We start from the raw sequence: 19,643 nt of genomic DNA on the forward strand, positions 1-19,643 counted from the left end.
TCCTTATTTATATACCCGGTAGCCTCAGTCAGGAACAGAAAGCTTATTCTGTGAGGTGTTGGATCAACGTCTGTTCTCATGCTGCTTGTGCACTCTACTGAAGAATATAAGGCACAAGTGTGTGGTTACCAGGAAGCCCCTTGAATTTGGCTTGATGGCACTGTAACTTTCAATTAGAAATACAAAGCATTCAGCGGGAGCTTAGATGTTCATTTAAGTCTTTAATTTGTGGTCACTGCAGCCAGCCCTATATTGTGCTTAGACCTTCAGTTCTGTTCTGAAAGGCTTTCAGTATTTGCCTGTATCCTTCTTTAGTGTTTTAGTCCTGCAGTACCAGGACAGTGATAAAAAATGACATGTCTTCTAAGCATTTGCTTTTTATTCCAGCTCAAATTGCTTTGGCTTCCCCTTGAGAAAGCCATTTCTCAGAGGGAGGGTGCCAGAATGGTGACTGTTAGGCTGCACTGCTGTCAAAGGCTCTGGCAGAGCTGAGTGCATTGCCTGAAGGTGCCTCTGCCCCAGCCACCTGCCAGAGGTTGCTGTCTCTGTACTGCATGAATTGGGGTTGTTTAAGATCTGGGTTGTGGAAGTCAGTGACACGAAAAGAGTAATAAACTCAGGGGGACAGGAGGCATATTGTGTGGTCATGAGTGACTAGAGAGATTGGCAGTTGCTAAAACTCCTTTATGAGACTTCCCAGGGCAGCCTGTTGCTTTCGATACAAAGGACAATGCAGACTCTGTTAAGCAGCCTGTGGTTTTGTACAGGTTTGAGTCAGGCAAGGGAACAAAGGGTCTACGATCATCGGAAGGAACTGAATTGTGTTACTCTTGCAGACATGGAAGCTTGCCCTAGACCTGGGTGATTTTTCTTTCCACCTTGTTGACTTACAGAAGAAACTGATAGGAAAAATAACAGGAAAGGGAAAAAGAAGCATCTGGAGATGGTTTTTGAGCATTGTGTACTCTTTTAGAATGTTTGCAGTAATTACACTCGAGTTATGGTGACCCGGACAAATATTTAATCACAGGCCTTCCTAATGCTTTAAATCATAGCTGTGAAGTGGACGCCAAGGGCTTGACTCTGGCCATGGACTTATGGTGTGTGAGAGCTATGCCAAGGAAAACAAGAGTCTGTTGAGGATGGGTGTCCTCAGTACACCTTGGCCTGAACTCCTAGGCCTTGTTTAGTTTGACTTTCACTCTCTCAGCTTTAGCGAGGAGATTCATGCTTCTGTCATCATTTGAACAGCAGATCATTTAATTCATATGTGATGCATTAAAGCAGGGGCCTGCTTCCAATGTAAGTAACCATAAAGGAGCCACTGGGGTAATGATGCACTGCTCCTGCACAAACAATGGAAACTTGAGTTTTAGCATTTAGCTTTGGGCTTGGAGAGCTCTGCTTTGCAGATGCCACCATACGCTTAATGGGACAGCAGTTCTATTTTTGCTTCCTGGTGGGCTTTTCATACAGTCTACAGTGAGCTCATACACTGACAGTAGGTTGTAGTTATCATGTGAATGACACGTCGCTGTCTGACAGCATCAGTAAGCTGTTCTAACCGTCATTACAAAGTGCCTTTATCTAGAGTAGATTGTTCATGTTTTTGGTCAACTCAACATTGAAGCTACTTGACCACCTTTGATCCTAAAATGCGAACAGCAGATGTCCTTGTGTTTCAGTGCAGGCTTTTGAAGTGTTCACAAGTTTCGTAATATCCTGGCTTAAATGCTGATGGCAGGGAGAACCTTTCAGTGCTTGGAAAGGGAAGTCTGTTGAGAGCCATTACTTTGAAACCAGTTTCACCTCCGAGCTGCAAATCGGGTATTTTTCGAGTGATGACTGGAATGATTAAGTTGGTGGCCAGCAGCAGGCGCAAAGGAACAGCTCATGTAATGCCTCCTAATTCACCACCTCTGGCAGCTTCCAAGAGCTGGGCATGGCTCGCATTGAAATGCTGTGGGGAGCATTTGTAGCTTCAAATGGAAACACTTGCTCAGTAATTCCCCGTCCTGATGTTTGCAGATGACACAGGGTGCAAGCAGTCAGGCAGTCCTGTTTGTTCTATGAGCGGACAGCACGGTACTGTGGAAGGATATGAAAGTAAGAGCCTAAAATCCTCCTGTTTAGGCTCTTCTTGAATGTTGCAGAGATTTCTTAAGACTAAAACCTTTTTTTCCTCTGCCTTGTCCCCAGATGCTGTGTATCTCAGTATTATACGTGACCTGGGGCCGTGGCAAGTTCTGTTCTGGGTAGTTATTACTCAGAAGTCATTTCCCTGTCCTGTGTCTCCTTTAGTTTTGTCTCTTTGTTTGGAATGGGAGACTACAGCATTTTATGTTTGTAAGTAGACAGAATAAGGAGGGAGAGATGTGAGACACTGAGGAGCTTGTCCTGGTTTGGGAGGCTGAAGCTCTTTGTGTAGCTTCACTTAGCCTGATGGTTTTCTAAATGAGAACTTCAGGCTTTCGCTTTGTACATTCAATATCCATTGCTACTGTCTTGCCCCAGAAGGCAAGAAAAGTCAGATAGAGGCCTGTTCCTGCAACTAGAGTGCTCTCCAGGCAGCTTGTGTTCTGGGGACAAGCCTGGATGCTGTTCAAGAGAGCGCAGAGCTGCTGCACCACAGCCAGGATGGAGGAAGCAGCTCCCAGCTCACATCTGACACTGGCAGGCTTCAATAAATACAGGGAGCGAGGCTGGAATTTGGAAAGGAACTCGGCATGTTCTGTGCTGTCTGCGTCAATGAGGGGCCACAGATTGAAGTGCTGTACGTCTGAGAGGAGAGGAAAGGACAGGACACACTGCCTTCAATTTGCAACAAGGAGTGGTGCTTACAGGGGAATGAAAAATGCCAGCAGCTTTTTGGTTACCATGCACATACTCCAATGGCAGCAGGTAGCTCCCACCCCATCCTGATTCGAGCCAGATGCTTGGCACATGATTCTCTGTCTGACAGACATTAAGGTCCCATCCTCAGTGTGTGCTGCAATTACTTGTGCTGTCCACCATGGTACCGTGCTGCTTTGACCAAGCTTTGTGCTTGCATCAGGCTGCGCTTTAATTTCACTCAGAGCAATTCTATGGTCCTGTTTCATTTTATGCAAAGTAGAAAGAAACCTTCCAGCTTTCTGGCAAACAATCAAATGTGCACTTTGTTGGACAGCTTTCTGGAGCCCCCCTCCTTAAAAGCAAGGCCAACAGGTGCCTTGCTGAGCTCCTGCTGTGCACAAAGAACCCGTCTGTGTTTCCTAAGCCTGGGTGAGCATTGTGAGGAAGTGCCAGTTCACTGAGGAAGACGTTGTCTCCAAACCTGGAGTTTATTTACATCTGGAGGTATGGGAAGGGGAGGATATAAAGTTGTAGAGGAAGCGAAGCCTGGGATTTCAGATTAAAGCAGCGCAGATGTGTGTTGATTTTTGTGCTTGAAATACTCTGTAGCAAAGGTGGAACGTTTTGCAGAGCTGGATGAAGGCTGGTCTGCTGCAATCTGAGCTTTTCCTGCGCACAGGAAGATGTGCTCTGTGATATATTACCGCTCAATAAAGCACCAACAGAGACATTCTGCCATTTATCATAATAGGTAAATCCTCTGGGGCTAGTGCTCTGCAATTAGGCAAGTCATATATTTTCATCAAGCTGAGCTTTCATGTAAAGGCCTATCCCACTGACTTCCAGATGTTGAGGCAGAATGGGGTGTTCAGGAGTGTATTTCCAACAGAGGGATCTGTAAGCTGTAGCTGTCAGTCTCCTTATGCCATTGTCCCAACTCTTGGAGGAATTTTGGGGTGCAGAGAATAGCAGAGATGTACCGAGAAGTAATTGTACAGGAAAAGGAAACTTTCTGCTTCACCTGGCATGAAGGTTTTACTGATTTAGGATGAGAGAGTGTAAAAGAGATGAGCAAATATGGGCTGATAGCATGGAGAGCTGGTGTAATAGGACTGGTTTTGCTCATGTTTTGGAAGGTACAGTTTGGTAAAGGGTAGAGGATGTTGTTTGGTTAACACTGATGGGAATAAATGTGCTTGAAGGCCGTGAAAGGATGAGGTTAGCTCTTGGCTGATTTCTACATGACCACAAGCTATGTGGAGCTCACAGCCTTCGTTTATCTGGTTAGGGTTTGAAATAAGTGTTTGAGAAAAGGGCCAATTTTTGCCTCATTGATATCCAAATAACTCCGCATATTTTCCACCTGGAGACCTCAGCCTGCTCACTGCCTGTGGCTTGGGAGCCTTCAGCTCAAGCTGGTCTGTTTGTGTTTCATTAAGGAGATTTTCACGTCGCTCCATGGCCAGAGCAGCTGTGGCTGTTTGTCGTCAGCTCTTCAGAGCGATGTGGATGAGTTTCCCTCTTATCTTTCTCGTATTCTTAGATGCTTTCATGATGAACCAGTGTTTATCCAACTTAGGTTTCTCATTCAGCGCTAACTCTTCCTCCAAATAACATTTACAGAAAACCCAAACAGCCGCTGTGTTCCATGCAGGAAACAACCCAAGTGATCAGCCAGCCATCGAGAGCTTAATATGCCCAGAAGAGCCGGTTTCCTTTTGAGTCAGACCTGCAGCAGATGGCTGGGGAAACGAGGCAAGGAAGCCAGGCAGCATCTCCCTCAAATGGGAGAGACCAGGCCATGGAGATGGGACTTGGCTCCTTGTGGAGCATTAGGGCTTTTGGCTGAGCTCAGTGGCAGATGGGGAGGGATAGTGGGAAGACGAGCTGCTTGTTAACATCAACTTAGAGAATGGAATTTCCCCTCTGAGCAAATTAACCCCTTTATTTAAGTAGCTGTAGGCTTTTTGCCTGGGTCCGTGCAGTGACAACCAATGGAAGGAACCTTTAAAAATCCCAACAACTCTGCTGTTTGTATAACACGGCTGCTTACTGACTCTGAACTCCATTAAAACAGCCTCTCGTAACATCTGGGCTTCTACAGCACATAAAAAATGTTTTCCTTCTGGCAGCAGATTTTATGGAGACGTAATAATACGCGTTGAAAAGAATTCTATTTTCAGTTGCTGTTTCTTACCAATGAAGCTGGCGTGTCCAGGTGTGGAGGAGACACAGTGGGGAGCTTGTCAAAGTCAATGACCCACTGCCAGCTGCCCCGCAGCCCCAGATCTGCTCCATTTACTGATAGATCCCGAACTCACCGTAACTTGTATGCGTGTGTGTTTTCATAGTTCACATTTATATTCTCCTTCTCTTGGATCCGTTCTTCAGGCAATGTGTCTCCATTACATGTAAACAATCTGACTGTAATCTAAAGGAAGAATTTAAACGTTCTTACTTTTTTTCTCCCCCCCTTCTGGGTTATCTTTTGCCTTCAGGGTTCCAACTAAATTACATGCTTCCCTAAGCCTGTTAGAGACTTGGCTTATTAGAAGAAACCTGTAGCTGGCCCAGATATTTAAACTCTACCCTGAGGGAGGGATATGAACAGATGGATAAGAGAATTCAGTGGGATTAGTGAAACCCTTTGAAGGCTGTTCTTCCCAGTACATTTTTTCTCCCAGTTTTTGGTTGTTTTTCTTTTCCATGCCATCTCAGCACATCTTGTGTCATCTGAGGTTCCTGGGTCTGATTGCTCAACAGCTTGTCTGCTCTTAGCCAGGATTCTCATCTTGGGAACAGGGGAAGATTGTCTTTTCCCTTAGCAACTGAAGCTTGCAGATCATGGACAGCCAGCCACAGCCCCTGGGTGAACATTGTGTTGGATAAAGGCAGATTAAACATAGAAAACATGGCATTCTGCAGTGCCAGCTTCCAGTTTTCAGTCTTTGTAATGGAAAATCTCACCTGGGTTGGTGCTTGTCTCCTGTTCAAGCAGTACTAAGAGTGTGGTATTGTGATGTTACTTAACCTTGGGCCAACTCTGATTCACTTCTGCTTCTTTCCCCTCCATACTTAACAATCAGCACTTATTCCCCCAGTGGGCAAACATCTGCTAAGTTGGTTTGGTTTTGGTAATACCTAAGACTTCATTTGCCAGGAAATCCTGCAGATAGAGACTGTGCCCCACGTGTGGTTGGAAATAGAGATGAAGATGAGAAGAAACAGTTGTTTTTGCAGAGATAGTTCCCAGCAGTTAGACTGACAGCACCGTCCTTGTGTGCATCTCATCAGCAGCCTTGTTTTTGCATCCACCTGCTGTGCTCCTTTGCTGCTTGCCCTGCTCCATGTGCAGCTCCTGCAGCCCCTTAGTAGGCAGGGAATGGCAGTTTTGTTGTGCCTGTCTACACCAGGAGCCTACTGCAGGGTTTTGCTTTGATTCATGGCTTTCATTACACCACGTTTCTGTTATCAACATGTGAGTCTTGGTGTAGCTCAGGGAATTTCTCAGTATTTTACATCTCTGCACACTGAAATAATAGAGTTATCCAGGATTTTGAGATCTATTTCTTTTACTCCTTATTTTGAGAAGTAAAGCTGTCGTGCATGTGTCATCAGATTCCCATATCACTGATGGATCTGTGTCTTTTCTTAACAGATGGAGAAAGATGAGACTGTGAGCGACTCTTCTCCACACATAGCCAATATTGGACGCTTGGTAGAGGTAAGGCTGTGCAGCCACTGTAGGTTGAGATTGCTGTAGGTTCTCACCCATGCTGAAGAACCTTGGGTTCTGCTTGCTTCACAAGCAAGTTATTGGTTTATACTGTAGCACACCTAGTGGTTTCAATGGTGCTCAGTGTCTGGTGGCTCAGATCTCCTGGCACATCCTCCAACCCTCTGTAGATGCAAAAGGACCATCTGCATGTGGTCAGTAGAGCAGTAATCTTCCTATGAAAGAAACTGTTCTGAGAACCAGCAAACAACAACCTGCCCCCCTGATTGTTTTTACAGTCATTTTTAGGGCAGAATTATTTGAAGGCAGGGTGTGTTATTCAGAACTCAGAAATGCAATTGAGTGCTTATTAAGTCGACTGGAATTATTGGTTCTGATTATGGTTTTATGGCACCTGTAGGTCTCATGTGCTCAGCATGGTGACACTGAAGACTTGGGGTTGGGTGACTGTTCAGTGCTTGGAAATTACCATGTAAAATAGAGGTGAAATGCACTTTTTTTGCTGCTGTATGCAGGAAAGAAACAAAGATGGGTGGGCAGAAACTGCCCTCTTGTGGCCCAGAACAGCCATCTCATGGAGTAACATTCGGGATTGGGCAATAACAGAGCTAAGCCTTTTAAACTTGGATAAGACCAGAGAGATGAGGGCCATAATGTTGAACGTTGAGGTGAATATGTAAGCTACACAAAGGAGTGTAAGTGCCACAGTCCTGAAAGCAGCTGAACGGCCTAAAGACTGATTTCATACTTTTCTTTTCTAGGACATGGAAAACAAAATCAGAAGTACACTGAATGAGATTTATTTTGGAAAAACAAAGGACATTGTGAATGGGCTGAGGTAAGGAGCCCTCCAGCTGAACATCTGTCCCCCTCATTGTGCCTGTGGCTCTATTTCCCCAGCAGTCATCTGCTTTCATTTGCTGGCACTGCCCTTTCCTACACAAAGCCTTTCCACGTTTAATGACTCACCTCACTGTGCTGATTTGTTGTGTGGAGTTTGGGGAACGTTTCTACTTTGTAACTGCAGGGTTTAAATCCTTTATTCCCTCACCAGGAAGAAACCAGCTCAATTAGCAGCTTGTTGAACCACTGTTAATTGGGAGCCTTATTCTGCACAGTTCTGAAAGTAGCCCTGAAATTCTGACTTCTCTTTGCAGCTTTCTTAAAGACAGACAGTCCCAGAATTAAGTAATGACAGTAAATGGCTTGTGATATTTAGGCTTTGTTTTAAATTCTGGCTTTCTCTCAATACCTCTGATCAAAATATAACATACAAATGAAGTGAATGAGCCCTCTGTGCCTTTCTGCAGGGAAACTATCTGCTTTTCAGCCCCTTCTCATGTCATTTTGTATAGCAATCCCAAGCTGGTGGTTCTCGTGCTTGTAGAGAGGAAAGTGTAGAAATGTGATGCCAAATCTTTTCCTTTTAAGCTGCACATAGAGCTCCTATGCACAGTGGGTAATATCCAAGTGGTGCACAGATGTGTGCTGCTCTTCCCTCCTGTTCTGAAATACAGGGTGGGGAAATCAATATCCTCTTCTTCAGATGATGGAATAATGGAGCTGACTGAGTATCTGAATATCTGTGCATGGCCAGAAGGAGTCGACAGCATCATGACAAAGCAGCTTTTCTGGTTTTGTTTTTACCTTTTATTTTCCAAATCCCAGCTTTCCAAGCGAGATTTCCATTTGCTGCGTGCAGAGCTTTAACCAGGAATCGTATCTTAGCACGAAGAATATCCTGCAGACTTTGTTCCTTGTGAACGTGGCCTTCACATTTTACAGCCAAACGTTTCCTGTGTCTCCCCGTGGGCTCGTGTGGCACTTTGTGCAGTGCTGAGATGATCTGCTCACAACACGCAGAGCATCCAGCTGTGCTTTTCCCTCTTGCCTTTCTCCTGTTTCTTCCCACTTAGGATTTGACAGTTTTCCTCCCTCAGTTTTGCTTCCAGTGGGTTCCAGAATACCGGCTCTGTGTTACCGATTTCTTCTGACTGTTCTTTTCCCTGTTTACCCCCCTCGTTTCTAAACTGCTCTCTGTAGATCTATTGATGCTATCCCCGACAACCAAAAGTATAAGCAGTTGCAGAGGGAACTATCTCAAGTGTTGACCCAGCGCCAGATCTACATCCAGCCTGATAACTAAACCAATCCAGGTACCCTGCCAGGTGTGACAACCAGCACTAAACCAGGACTCACCCAGCCGAGACCTCTGCATGATAACTGAGGGCAGAACTAACCCCTAACTCCCGCAGACTGACCAGCAACATCTGACCCATCTTTCACCCAGGGGTTGTTCTTTAATACAGCCAACTAAACGTGTGTGGTTTGACTTGAGACCTGAAATGTCACGCTCTGAAATGGGGCAGCATTTACCACTTTGCACTGTAGCTCGGGAGCAAGAAAGGAGCACATGGTCATTTACCTAGAGAGCTGTTAGCTTGGACTTACTGCCTCCATGAGCCCTGGGACTCTGTCCTTTGTGCACCTTGAGTTATTACAGCTGTGGTACATTGCTCCAATGGAGAGATTCCTTGTAATCTTCAAGTCCTCCTTGCAGAAAGGAATAACATTTGGAATGTCTGGGCAAGATGTCTGTGCTACTTTTGAGTCAGTTTCCCCTACATGCACATCTAGTGCTTGGTGTATCTTCAGCTTGAAAATCCAGACCTACTCAGGCTCTGCTGAGTGCCCTGCATGGCCTCCAATGGGATTTGTTCATATGCTCTCATTTGCTCTGGAGCTCTGAATGTCCAGTGACTAACCCTGAGCCAATTTAACCTTCCACTCCAGTTGGTAATGAGTTACAGATGTTGTCTGTATTCAGCTGACGAAGGGGAAAATGCACTGTTTGTTGATAATGGAACCGAGAACCACTTCTTTAACCTGTGACAAATGCAAATAGAAAATGTATATATTTTCATTAAGGCGGTGAAAGTCTCCAGAGACCAGAGAATGGAAATAACTGTTAGAAAAATAACTGAGACACAGAGCAGCCTTGTTTACAGATGGCATCCAGGCAAAGTGAGGTAGCTTGGAGCACAGAGGAGGGTGTGAAATATGGCTTTTGGGGGGGAGAAACCCTACCAAGCTGCTGCTGTGTTTGTAGGGTCATTCCATTGATGGTCATGTTTAAGTTTGTTCTCTTGAAGCTGGAAGTTTTTACCATCAGAAAGTGAGGTTTCTCTGTGGTTATAGTGAGCCCAGATGGCTGGGAGGCTGTTTGTAACCAAACTGGTAGCAAAAAGGAAGCCCTGCAGTAAACTGTAGGCAAGGTTTAAGCTGGAAAAGCAAATCCAAGGACAAACTCTGGGTGCTTTTCCCATTATTGAATGTGCTGGAGAGAGGATTTGACGTGGCTGCTCCATCCTGGGTGAACAGTCTGCAGGAAGGCTCAGGAGCTCTCAGAGCTGGGATTTCACCTCTTGGTTGGGCAGAGCCTGGACTTCTCCACCTTCCTATCGTGGTCCTTTGGAGAGTGAGAGCACTAACACCTTTTGCTGGTGGTGTACTGGGGGTTTTATTCCAACCTGTAACATTAAACAGTGGGATTCCCCCTCCAGCAGCTGGAGGTGGGTTGCAACTGCTGGGAGCGTCTCTTGGTGCAGCCCTTGCTCTAGGCTTAACTCCTCTCTGACATATGCACTGAAGTGTTCACTTTGCCTTCTGTTTTTTTCCTGTATTAAACAGGCGAGCTGAGTTTTGTTTTCTCTAAGCCTGGGTTGAGGTGCTTCTGCTATTGCTCCCATGGTGTGCGAACCAACCGAAGAGCATTGATTCTGACTTGCTGTCTCCTTCTTCCCCACAGGTCTGTGCAGACTTTTGCAGACAAATCAAAACAAGAAGCTCTTAAAAACGACCTGGTGGAGGCTTTGAAGAGAAAGCAGCAAAGTTAAAGTACTCTTCATGCTAACAAGACATGCCATGCACTCGTTAGATTCCTTTCTTAGAAAACTCCATCCCCCTCCCCGACCTTTTCTGTTACGTCACGTCACGATTTGCATTCAATACTATTCATGCAACGCCATCTTCTCCCCATGAATAAAGCTGTACAAACTTTTTCAGTCTCTGAGGCCTACTTTGCACCACGTTTTACTATTGAGACCTTAGGCTTTGTTTCTGTAGACGTCCATGTATTATTTCCCCCCCCTCTATTCCACCCTCCCCCATTTATACACATACACACGGATCATCGTCTGTCTTTCCCCCCCCTTTCCTGCCTTTTGTTACATTGGTGTAAAAAATGTAAAACAAAAACGATTTATTAAATGACTGTGGTGTGTGAAAGAGGAAAAACTGGAACAACCAACAGAAATTATCTATTCCACGTGTGTGTTTGATGGGGGTGGGGGGGTCGGGCACAGGGGTAACGGCTGATGGGAGGGAGGGAAGAGAGAGGGTGTTCCTTGGTGTTGTACTATACTGACTAAACCAGATGTGTAAGGAGACGTTGATTAGGAGACCTGCTGAACCTTCTGCTCTTCTATAGCCTGGTTCCAAGGCGCTTTTTTTTCCTGTCAGTTTTTAATGGGGTTTGGTTCGGTTTTGATTTTTTTTTTTTTGGGGGGTGTTTCTTTTGTTTTTGTAAAGCTTAAATTGAATCTACATCTGATACTTGAGCCTCCATACTAAAAAAAATAAAGAGAAAAAAAGACTTAAAAAAAAAGAAAATAAAAACAAATCCCAGGATGCTGTGTGTGCAGTTTGGTGTCGTCCTTCTTTCTTTCCTTCCTGTTGCATTGCTTGGGGTTGGTTCTGGATTTGATATTGGTTCTTTAAATGCTTCTGGATGTGATGGTTTTGTTGTTGGGCTTTGGGATCACCAAGCCCAGCAGTGATGCAAATATCTCCTGCGTTATATGGCTTTATATGTTAGAAAGCTTGCAAGGTGTGTTTGTTATAAGCAGGATGGATGGCCTGTTTGTGGCAGTGGGCACCCACTGGTTGTGTTGGCACTTGCAGGCAGGGTTGGAAGGGGGGTGTTTGGGGCTTGGTGGGTTCAGGTGGGGTGGTTCTTTTTGATGATGCTCTTAAAAAGCTGCTCCTGTGTGTGGGGCTGTTTGTTCTCTGTTATGTGAGGCTGGAGATAAGCTCGTGGGAAGTCCTGAAGCTTAATAACAACAGGGTGTGAGACGGGTGGGGGAGAGGCAGCAACACACATCTGTGTGTGCTTGTTTGCAAGGCTTGTTTTCCTCCTCCAAATCCATTTACCTGCACTAAAGCCAAAAATGAAGCTGTGTTAACATACTTGTGGCCTACAGGTTTATGGCTGTGCCTTTTCCATTTCAATGCGACACCCAAACCCCTTTGGGAACAGGGATGCAGAGAGTTGGGTTCCCAGCCCTTGTGCTTTGGTTACACTGTGTGAATAACCCTTCTTCTCCCTTTTGTTTTAATCTCTTTAGGTAGAGGCTCTTCCAGCCTTAAGAAAACCTTTGCTAACACGTGCTTGGCCACTGCCCAGCCAGGAGAGCAGCAAGGGAGCCCTGCATGGGAAACAGCCGTGGAGCAGAGGAGAAAAACTCACCCTCTCCATTCAGGAAGGTTGAGGAGTCTGGAAACAAAAAGGGTGAGCTCCAACCACGGGCTGCTTTGGTTTTAATTAATTAATGGCTGTGGCAGTTAGAGAGGCATCAAACAGTCCCACGTAGCATCCAGACTCTGTGCCTTCCTTGGGAGGGCAGGGCGAGGAAAGCTGGAGAGTGAAAAAAGGGGAAGAAAGAGACGAGCTCATGGAAAGTGTAGGAGAGGGAAAGTTCCCTTTTCTGGGACGATCTGTGCTGGTTTCCTTTCAGCCCTTGCTGTAACACCATGTTGGTAATGCCAACAAGTGCTTGTCGGTTCCCAGCACTGACCTCCTGGAGTCGGAATGCTGCAGCTCCTGTCTGACATCAGAACAACAAACCAACTTCCCCCAGATCCCATAGGAACAAAACAGGGGTGAGACAAGATGAAGAGTCCAAGCATTACACAGGAACGAGGACTAATGAGAATGATTAAGAGGCAGGAAGTGACACATGAACCAACAGAACACAAAGGCACGTGGGGCAATGTTTTATGGATGTCTGAGCCATACCCATAACCTGAAACACTTTGGCAGCCCTGCACCTTCCCTTCTTTATTCCAAAGGGTTCCAGGTGCTGCCCTGTCTTCCAGAAGTCCAGAGGCAGCGACAGAAGAACCACAAAGTGCTGGTGCTTGAGATGGGTCGGTCACCCCACAGGGCTCAGTGACCTCCTGAGGTATGTGATGCTTTCTCATTGATCCACCACTGGTACCAAAGGGGCTCAAGGTCTCACGTGCCACCAGGCCAGGCAGAAGGTCTCAGCAGCATAAGTCATGGCTGGCCTGAGTCCCCCCCTCCCCAGCACCAGGCAGAGAAGAGGACAGGACCAGGAGCACTGGGGTCACTCCATCAGCTGTCACCATGCTCAGCAAGCAGCGCCTCTCTCTCTTCACCAGCACTGGGCCGTCCTGTGCGGTAGGCGAGGAACTGGAATGAGATCTGAGGAGGCATTAAGGATCTTCACGAGGTGAGGACCAGCACAACAGGCCCATCTGCACCATAAGAACAATGCGTTGGATGTGACTATAAGCAAAGCATTCAGCTCTTGCATAAGTCACAAGCAACGGGATGGAGGAACCATCACACACATCACAACCCCAAACCATCGCCACCCTGAAGGAAAGCAAGGAAAGGGAAAGGATACGATGACATCCAGGGACAGGACGCCCAGGCTGCCAATAAGCCACGGCAGGTGATGCAGGATGTAGTCGCCTTCGCTCTGCCCTGGCTCCGGGTTCTTCAGCAGCACACTGGTGCCATACAACAAGTTCCCCAGCATCACCAGGGCAAAGAGCAGGAAGGAGACTCCGGCCGTGGATTTCCTGCGGTACTGGAGGGAGAACTGCGTTAGATGGAAAGAAGCCCTGAAATCCACCTATCTACATGGTGTTAATCACCCTGCCATGGGTAAGGAGACAACAGGAACCAACTGAATGCCTTTTGGTTCCCTTTTTGCTTGCAGATGTGGATGAGAAATGAAAGCTCCGTGCTGACAATACTGTTAAGTTGGAGGGGAAGGAAAATGAATCGGGCCTCACAGCGTGACACAGTGAGAAATAAGGGAGCTGCACCCAGCAAGCAGAAAGGAAGGAAGAAATAGACTGCCCTGTTCAGACCAAGACTTTGCCCACTGCCCTCACTTACATTGGTGTAGATCTGGGGGAGCCGGGAGCAGAGGTACAGCACGGAGGAGATGGAGCCGATGGCAAAGCCGATGATCTCAGTCTTACTGATGGGCTGCAGATAAGGTGAGTCCTAAGCAAGGCCATATGGCTACCCACACCCCCAGCCACCCCCATGTCCCACCTGAGGGCCAGGCCCCTCCAGGCCCAAGGAGAGCAGAGATCTCCCTCTGAAGGCTGCAGGGTTGAGGGCTGGGTCTGTGTTGTGGCTCAGCACCGTGAGGGTCGTGGCTGTTCCCAGCAGGCAGAGGAGGCAGGCGGCGTTGATGGAGGCTGTGGCTATGGGGAGATAAGAGAGGGATGCTTGAGATGGGTTGCTCCTTCTGCAGGGCTCGGTTTGGTCTGAGCCCTCTTATCTCTATCTGTGGCACTGGGATCCGGCCGTGGGGCATGTGGGGTTTTTATCTTGCAGTGATAAGGGCCATCTGTAACTTAGTGGGGAGGAAACTGCTCCTATCTCAGCAGCTTCTGTGGTTCAGGGTTAAAAATCACTCCAAGGTTTTTTGCTGCCACGCTGCCCCAACCCTGCAGCCCACCCAGCTAAAGGGACAGGGCTAAGAGGGGCTCTCTTTACGTCAAATAATGGCTTAAGTTGGAGGGGACCTCAAAGATCACCCAGTTCCAACCCCCAACTTGGCCCTGAACAACAGCAGGAATGGGGCATCCCACACCTTGTGGGTGTCCCCAAGGTCTCCTTGCCCCACTTATGTCCCCATAGATGGGCATTAGTCACAGCTCACCTCTTGTGCCCCAGTTCTTGGCTTTGTAGTAGCCATACAGGGAAAGCATCACCAGGTCTGCCAGCACGTAGTACACAGCAGTGTACACCTACAGAACAAGGACGGGAGATCTGAGCACACCCCGATCCCAGCCCTGGGGACAGGGGGGCAACGCTGGGTGGATCTGGGGGTACCTGTAAGGGCAGCTGGTTTGCCAGGAAGGAGCCAATGAGGTTCAGGAGGTCTCCACCGAGCCAGCCCAGAAGGAAGTATATGGAGAGCGCCTGGTCCATGATGCCTGTCTTGCAGGCTTGGTAGAACTGCCTGTAGGAAGGACACAAAGCATCAGCTCTAACCTGTTCCAAGCTGCTTTGGGACCTCATGGTCTTGCTCCCAGGTCTGACTGAGAGTAAGGGCAAAAAACTGGAGCACAGATTGAAACGAGAAGTCTAGAATGGGTTGGGTTGGAAGGGTTAGGTTAGAAGGGACCTTAGAGACCATAGAACTGTAGGATGGTTGGGTTGGGAGGGAGCTGGAAGATAATGTAGAAGCATAAGATGGTTGTGAGGGACCTTAAAGATTATAGAACCATAGGATAGTCAGGAGGGACCTTAAGGATTATAGAACCATAGAACGGTTGGGTTGGAAAGGTCCTTAAAGTTCATTGAACCTTAGGATGGCTGGGTTGGAAGGGTCCTTAAAGATCATTGAACTACAAGATGGTTGTTGGGTTGGAAGGGTCCTTAAAGATCAATGAACCATAGGATGGTTGGGTTGGAAATGTCCTTAAAGAGTAATGAACCATAGGGCGGTTGGTTTGGAAGGGTCCTTAAAGATCAACGAACCATAGGATGGTTGGGTTGGAAGGGTCCTTAAAGATCATTGAACCATAGGATGGTTGTTGGGTTGGAAGGGTCCTTAAAGATCATTGAACCATAGGATGGTTGGGTATGGCTGGGTTGGAAGGGTCCTTAAAGATCAATGAACTATAGGATGGTTGTTGGGTTGGAAGGGTCCTTAAAGAGTAATGAACGATAGGACGGTTGGGTTGGAAGGGTCCTTAAAGTTCATTGAACCTTAGGATGGCTGTGTTGGAAGCCACCTCCATTTCCCAGCACTCAGAGCCCCCAGACCCCCACAACTCCCTCCCCACTCCCCTCCCACCCCCATATCACCCCATTCACTCACGGCAGCGCAGCAGCAGCGAAGCAGCCGATGGAGCCGATCCCCAGCAGCGCGCTGCCCACATCGCGCCCATCCCGGGCGCACTCCCCCAGCAGCCGCAGCACCCAGCGGGCACCGCCGGGACAGTCCGACCCATTCCCGGCTGGGGGCGGCACCCAAAACCCCTCGGCCATATGGGGGGGATGGAACCTATGGGGAGATAAGGAGATACAGCCTGCAATAACACCCATATATATATTATATATATATACGGTCATGGTGGCGGTAGTTGGCTGTAAGGAGGGCACCCAGCGCTCCCCATCCCCCCCCTTACCTCGTTCGCTCGCTGCTTTATTTAATGCTTCTTTTTTAAGGCGAAAAAGTAACTTTTTGGGAAAGCAGAAGTTGGGTTGGATTTCGGTGTTGTTTATCTTGCTGTTTTCCTCCCCCCGAAGCTCCGTTCTCCTCAGAAACGCGCTGATTTCCTTATAGACCGCCTGTATTAGTGCTAAACCAGCGGCGTTGCACCAAATCCGGTTGTTTTTACCCCAAATCCGCCCGTTTTCTCGCAACTCACCGCCGGGTTCTGAGGCGGGGCTTGATTCCTTGCGCCTGCGCAGTGGAGGCGGCAAGATGGCGGCGGGCGGCGCTCGGCCGGGGGTCGTGCTGGGCGCGATGGAGATGGGGCGGCGAGCGGGGCCTGAGGCCAGTGCCGCCATGTTGAGAGCCTTCCTACAGCGGGGATACCGGCTGCTCGACACCGCCTACATGTACGCGGGAGGGGAGTCCGAGCGGATCCTCGGCACGCTGCTGAACGGCGGGGAGCACTCGGGTATGGGGGTGTGAGGAGGAAAGCGGTGTTGTGTGAGGGGAGGGGGCGCCTATGGGGTATAAGGAGAAAGGACTCGCTGATTGCTGAGGTAAAATGGGCTCATTTGGAAAGGAAAAGCCTCGATTCCTGAGGTGAAGGGCTTTCCCTGATGGGATGAGGTGTTAGTGAGGGAAAGAGACCTTGGTTTGTATTGGTTTGTATGGCAGCCCCCAGACCCTGAGGGGAAGGGGCTCCATGAGGTGAAGGGGCTCCATGAGGTGAAGGGGCTCCATGAGGTGAAGGGGCTCCATGAGGTGAAGGGGCTCCATGAGGTGAAGGGGCTCCATGAGGTGAAGGGGCTCCATAAGGGGAAGGGGCTCCATGAGGTGAAGGGGCTCCATGAGGAGAAGGGGCTCCATGAGGTGAAGGGGCTCCATGAGGTGAAGGGGCTCCATGAGGTGAAGGGGCTCCATGAGGTGAAGGGGCTCCATAAGGGGAAGGGGCTCCATGAGGTGAAGGGGCTCCATGAGGAGAAGGGGCTCCATAAGGGGAAGGGGCTCCATGAGGTGAAGGGGCTCCATGAGGAGAAGGGGCTCCATGAGGTGAAGGGGCTCCATGAGGTGAAGGGGCTCCATAAGGTGAAGGGGCTCCATGAGGTGAAGTCCTTGCTGTGCAGCTGATATCTGTGAGGAAAAGCCCCTTTGTTTTCTGGGCAGACCTCCACCCCAATGAACAGGGTCCCCCTGATGTTGTGTTTCCATAGAGAACACACTTTGAGAGCACCCTGAGCACTCCATGCCCCGTTCCCATCCTCCTTCATTTCTCCTTATTTACCAGTGGAAGTCGCCACCAAAGCCAACCCGTGGGATGGGAAGACGCTGAAGCCGGACAGTGTGCGCTCACAGCTGAACACGTCCCTGGAGCGGCTGCAGAGGACAAGTGTGGAGCTGTTCTACCTCCACGCCCCCGACCACGGGACCCCGGTGGAGGAGACTCTGCGTGTCTGCAACGAGCTGCACAAGGAGGTAACGCAGAGCTGGGGCCAACGCTTGAATCCATCCTGACACCTTATCAGTGCTTGCTGTGCCCCTGTGCAGTGCAGGGAAGGAGCAGGGGGCTGCCAAGAGCTGCTCACGTGGTGCCCTTTGCTCTTTGATGGGGAATGTTAGAGCTGATGAACTTTGCTTTCTGACTGAACCAGTTAATGTTATTATAATGGGCAGAGATGAATTCATGAGCTGTGTTGGCCTGAGAATTAAAGCTGTGAATTCAGCTCATGCAATAGGGGTTATGTTTATGGCTGGTGTTATATTGCAGTGGGGATGAACAGAACTCTGGGCTAAATCTCAGTGCTGTCCCCTTCACTGTATGTATTTTGCACTGTGTAGGTACCGATGCTGTTGTAGCAGCTGGATCTGAATGTCTTTTTATTTCCCTGCAGGGAAAGTTTAAAGAACTCGGCCTGTCCAACTACGCAGCTTGGGAGGTGGCAGAAATCTGCACCATCTGCAAGTGCAACAACTGGCTGATGCCAACCGTGTACCAGGTATGTGGGAGCCCTGTGTTATAGGCACAGAGGAGCTGCTCATTTAGGACCTTATGGGATGGTTAGAGCTGAGTATGACACCCAGGTATGACCCGATAAGCAGATCCAGGTCGTGCTTTAGCAGCCAGGCTTTGTGCTGGAGCTGTGAGCCCATCCTGGTGCTGTCAGCCCGTGTTTGAAGCCACCTGCTTTGTCTTTGTGCAGGGCATGTACAACGCAACCACCCGCCAGGTCGAGCTGGAGCTGTTCCCTTGTCTGAGACACTACGGGCTGCGGTTCTACGCCTACAATCCACTGGCTGGTATGGGGAGGGGAGGTGTGATGTGGGTAACTAAAAGCAGGTGTGAGGCCATAGGGTTTGTTGAGGTGTCGTCTGGATTGGAGCGTGGAGGCAAAGCTGTGCCATGTAGGGCAGTGTAAGAGCTGGAGCGTCGCTAAACATGCTGCTGACACTTTGCAGGAGGGCTCCTGACTGGGAAGTACAAGTATGAGGACAAAGACACACGACAACCCACTGGAAGATTTTTTGGCAATGACTGGGCTCAAGCCTACAGGGACAGGTGTGTCCTGAGCTGCTGAGCTGGGCCAGGAGTCGGCTGCGTTTAAACACAACCACAAATCCCAGCTATAAGATGGGAGGGAGCGGAATGGGCTCAAGTTCACGCTGTGATTCTGCAGCCTCATGTCCTGTCTCAGTGGCTGCAGGGATTGGGGACAATGAGCAGCTCGCTTCCTCCTTTTAGAGGCAGTTGGGCCGTGCCTCGTGACTGAGCTGGATTGCAGAAGTCTTGGGGGCTACAAATAGCTTTTAAAAGCCTCTTAAAAGCCTGTCACGCTTGCTTCAAATATGGATTGATGATTCTCGAGGGCAATGATGGTGATGTATTTCTCTTTGCCTCCTTGCAGGTACTGGAAGAAGCACAACTTTGAAGGAATTGAGCTAGTAGAAAAAGCTTTGAAAGATGCTTACGGTTCCAAGGCACCGAGCCTGACCTCCGCTGCCTTGCGTTGGTTGTATCACCACTCCAAGCTGCAGGTCAGAGTTTGACAGCACTCACAGTTTGGCTTGGGAGGCATTGGGGTTATCTGGGGGTGAGTGATTCCCCTTCTGGCTTCACAGGGTTCTCTCGGAGACGCTGTGATCGTTGGGATGTCCAACATGGAGCAGCTGGAGCAGAATCTGAAGTACAGCGAGGAGGGGCCGCTGCTTGCTCCTGTGGTGGAGGCGTTTGACAGAGCCTGGAATCTGACTGCACACGACTGCCCCAATTACTTCCGCTAGAGACAGAGAGGGAAGTGCCAGCAGAGGAGCAGAGCAGGAGGTACTGACCCACACTGCCCTATGGCTGCGATTTGTCCTATTAATGAAGCTTTGTAGGGTCAGCCATTCCTGTGCCTACACTACCGCTACCAGCACTACAGGTGGGGCCATGCCTTACACTGTCTCCCCTTGGGGACCTTGATCTATGCTGTGATTTCAAAATGCACTTAATCAAAGGAAGGCTTTAGATCTGCACTCAGTTAATAACAAATCTGGAGCATGGATGAGAATAAACCATTTTTTTTCTAATGCAGACGCTGTGT

At 48.6% G+C, this 19,643-nt stretch overlaps 3 protein-coding genes and 1 long non-coding RNA gene across 8 annotated transcripts in view; 2 read left to right on the forward strand and 2 right to left on the reverse strand.

Moving 5' to 3' along the window:
- Positions 1 to 10,631, forward strand: part of CAPZB (capping actin protein of muscle Z-line subunit beta) — a 48,340-nt gene extending 37,709 nt beyond the window's left edge. The window contains exons 7-9 of the mRNA XM_015882316.2: positions 6,494 to 6,559; positions 7,333 to 7,409; positions 10,380 to 10,631. Coding sequence (XP_015737802.1) covers positions 6,494 to 6,559; positions 7,333 to 7,409; positions 10,380 to 10,467 — 231 coding nt within the window. The 3' untranslated portion in view covers positions 10,468 to 10,631. The remainder of the gene's footprint in view (positions 1 to 6,493; positions 6,560 to 7,332; positions 7,410 to 10,379) is intronic.
- A 1,979-nt stretch (positions 10,632 to 12,610) lies between these two features.
- SLC66A1 (solute carrier family 66 member 1) lies at positions 12,611 to 16,290 on the reverse strand. Of its 5 annotated transcripts, none has more exons than XM_015882310.3 (8): positions 16,037 to 16,290; positions 15,727 to 15,912; positions 14,733 to 14,862; positions 14,560 to 14,647; positions 13,944 to 14,098; positions 13,782 to 13,874; positions 13,282 to 13,467; positions 12,611 to 13,076 (listed from the first exon to the last, which is right to left on the reverse strand). In XM_015882310.3, the coding sequence occupies exons 2-8, from the start codon at positions 15,894 to 15,896 to the stop codon at positions 12,987 to 12,989; spliced, it is 912 nt and encodes a 303-aa protein (XP_015737796.2). In that variant the 5' UTR covers positions 15,897 to 15,912; positions 16,037 to 16,290; the 3' UTR covers positions 12,611 to 12,986. The 5 variants fall into 5 exon arrangements, with proteins under 5 accessions (XP_015737796.2, XP_085365105.1, XP_085365106.1 ...); XM_085508979.1 differs by having other exon boundaries at positions 13,282 to 13,479; XM_085508980.1 differs by lacking the exon at positions 13,782 to 13,874.
- LOC146759882 (uncharacterized) lies at positions 14,985 to 15,367 on the reverse strand. The gene is made up of 3 exons (XR_014931829.1): positions 15,252 to 15,367; positions 15,149 to 15,208; positions 14,985 to 15,110 (listed from the first exon to the last, which is right to left on the reverse strand). It is a non-coding gene; the product is annotated as an uncharacterized LOC146759882 (long non-coding RNA).
- Positions 16,291 to 16,318: 28 nt separating the features above from the next.
- Positions 16,319 to 19,633, forward strand: AKR7A2 (aldo-keto reductase family 7 member A2). Its single transcript, XM_015882307.3, has 7 exons — positions 16,319 to 16,534; positions 17,351 to 17,538; positions 17,955 to 18,059; positions 18,264 to 18,360; positions 18,520 to 18,619; positions 18,966 to 19,095; positions 19,180 to 19,633. Exons 1-7 carry the CDS (start codon positions 16,336 to 16,338, stop codon positions 19,339 to 19,341), a joined length of 981 nt encoding a protein of 326 aa, XP_015737793.1. The 5' UTR covers positions 16,319 to 16,335; the 3' UTR covers positions 19,342 to 19,633.
- Positions 19,634 to 19,643: the final 10 nt, after the last annotated feature.

This window comes from Coturnix japonica, chromosome 9 (genome assembly GCF_054131305.1).
Source record: "Coturnix japonica strain WE chromosome 9, WE-NBRP24, whole genome shotgun sequence".
NCBI classification, from domain to species: Eukaryota; Metazoa; Chordata; class Aves; order Galliformes; family Phasianidae; genus Coturnix; species Coturnix japonica.

Coding starts and splice junctions, on each gene's coding strand:
- AKR7A2 (XM_015882307.3), top strand. CDS start 16,336: ATGGCGGCGGGCGGCGCTCGGCCGGGGGTCGTGCTGGGCGCGATGGAG. Junction 16,535..17,350: donor GAACGGCGGGGAGCACTCGG/GTATGGGGGTGT, acceptor CTTATTTACCAG/TGGAAGTCGCCACCAAAGCC. Junction 18,060..18,263: donor TGATGCCAACCGTGTACCAG/GTATGTGGGAGC, acceptor GTCTTTGTGCAG/GGCATGTACAACGCAACCAC.
- SLC66A1 (XM_085508979.1), bottom strand. CDS start 15,896: ATGGCCGAGGGGTTTTGGGTGCCGCCCCCAGCCGGGAATGGGTCGGAC. Junction 14,648..14,732: donor CAAACCAGCTGCCCTTACAG/GTACCCCCAGAT, acceptor CTTGTTCTGTAG/GTGTACACTGCTGTGTACTA. Junction 14,099..14,559: donor CAAGAACTGGGGCACAAGAG/GTGAGCTGTGAC, acceptor ATCTCCCCATAG/CCACAGCCTCCATCAACGCC.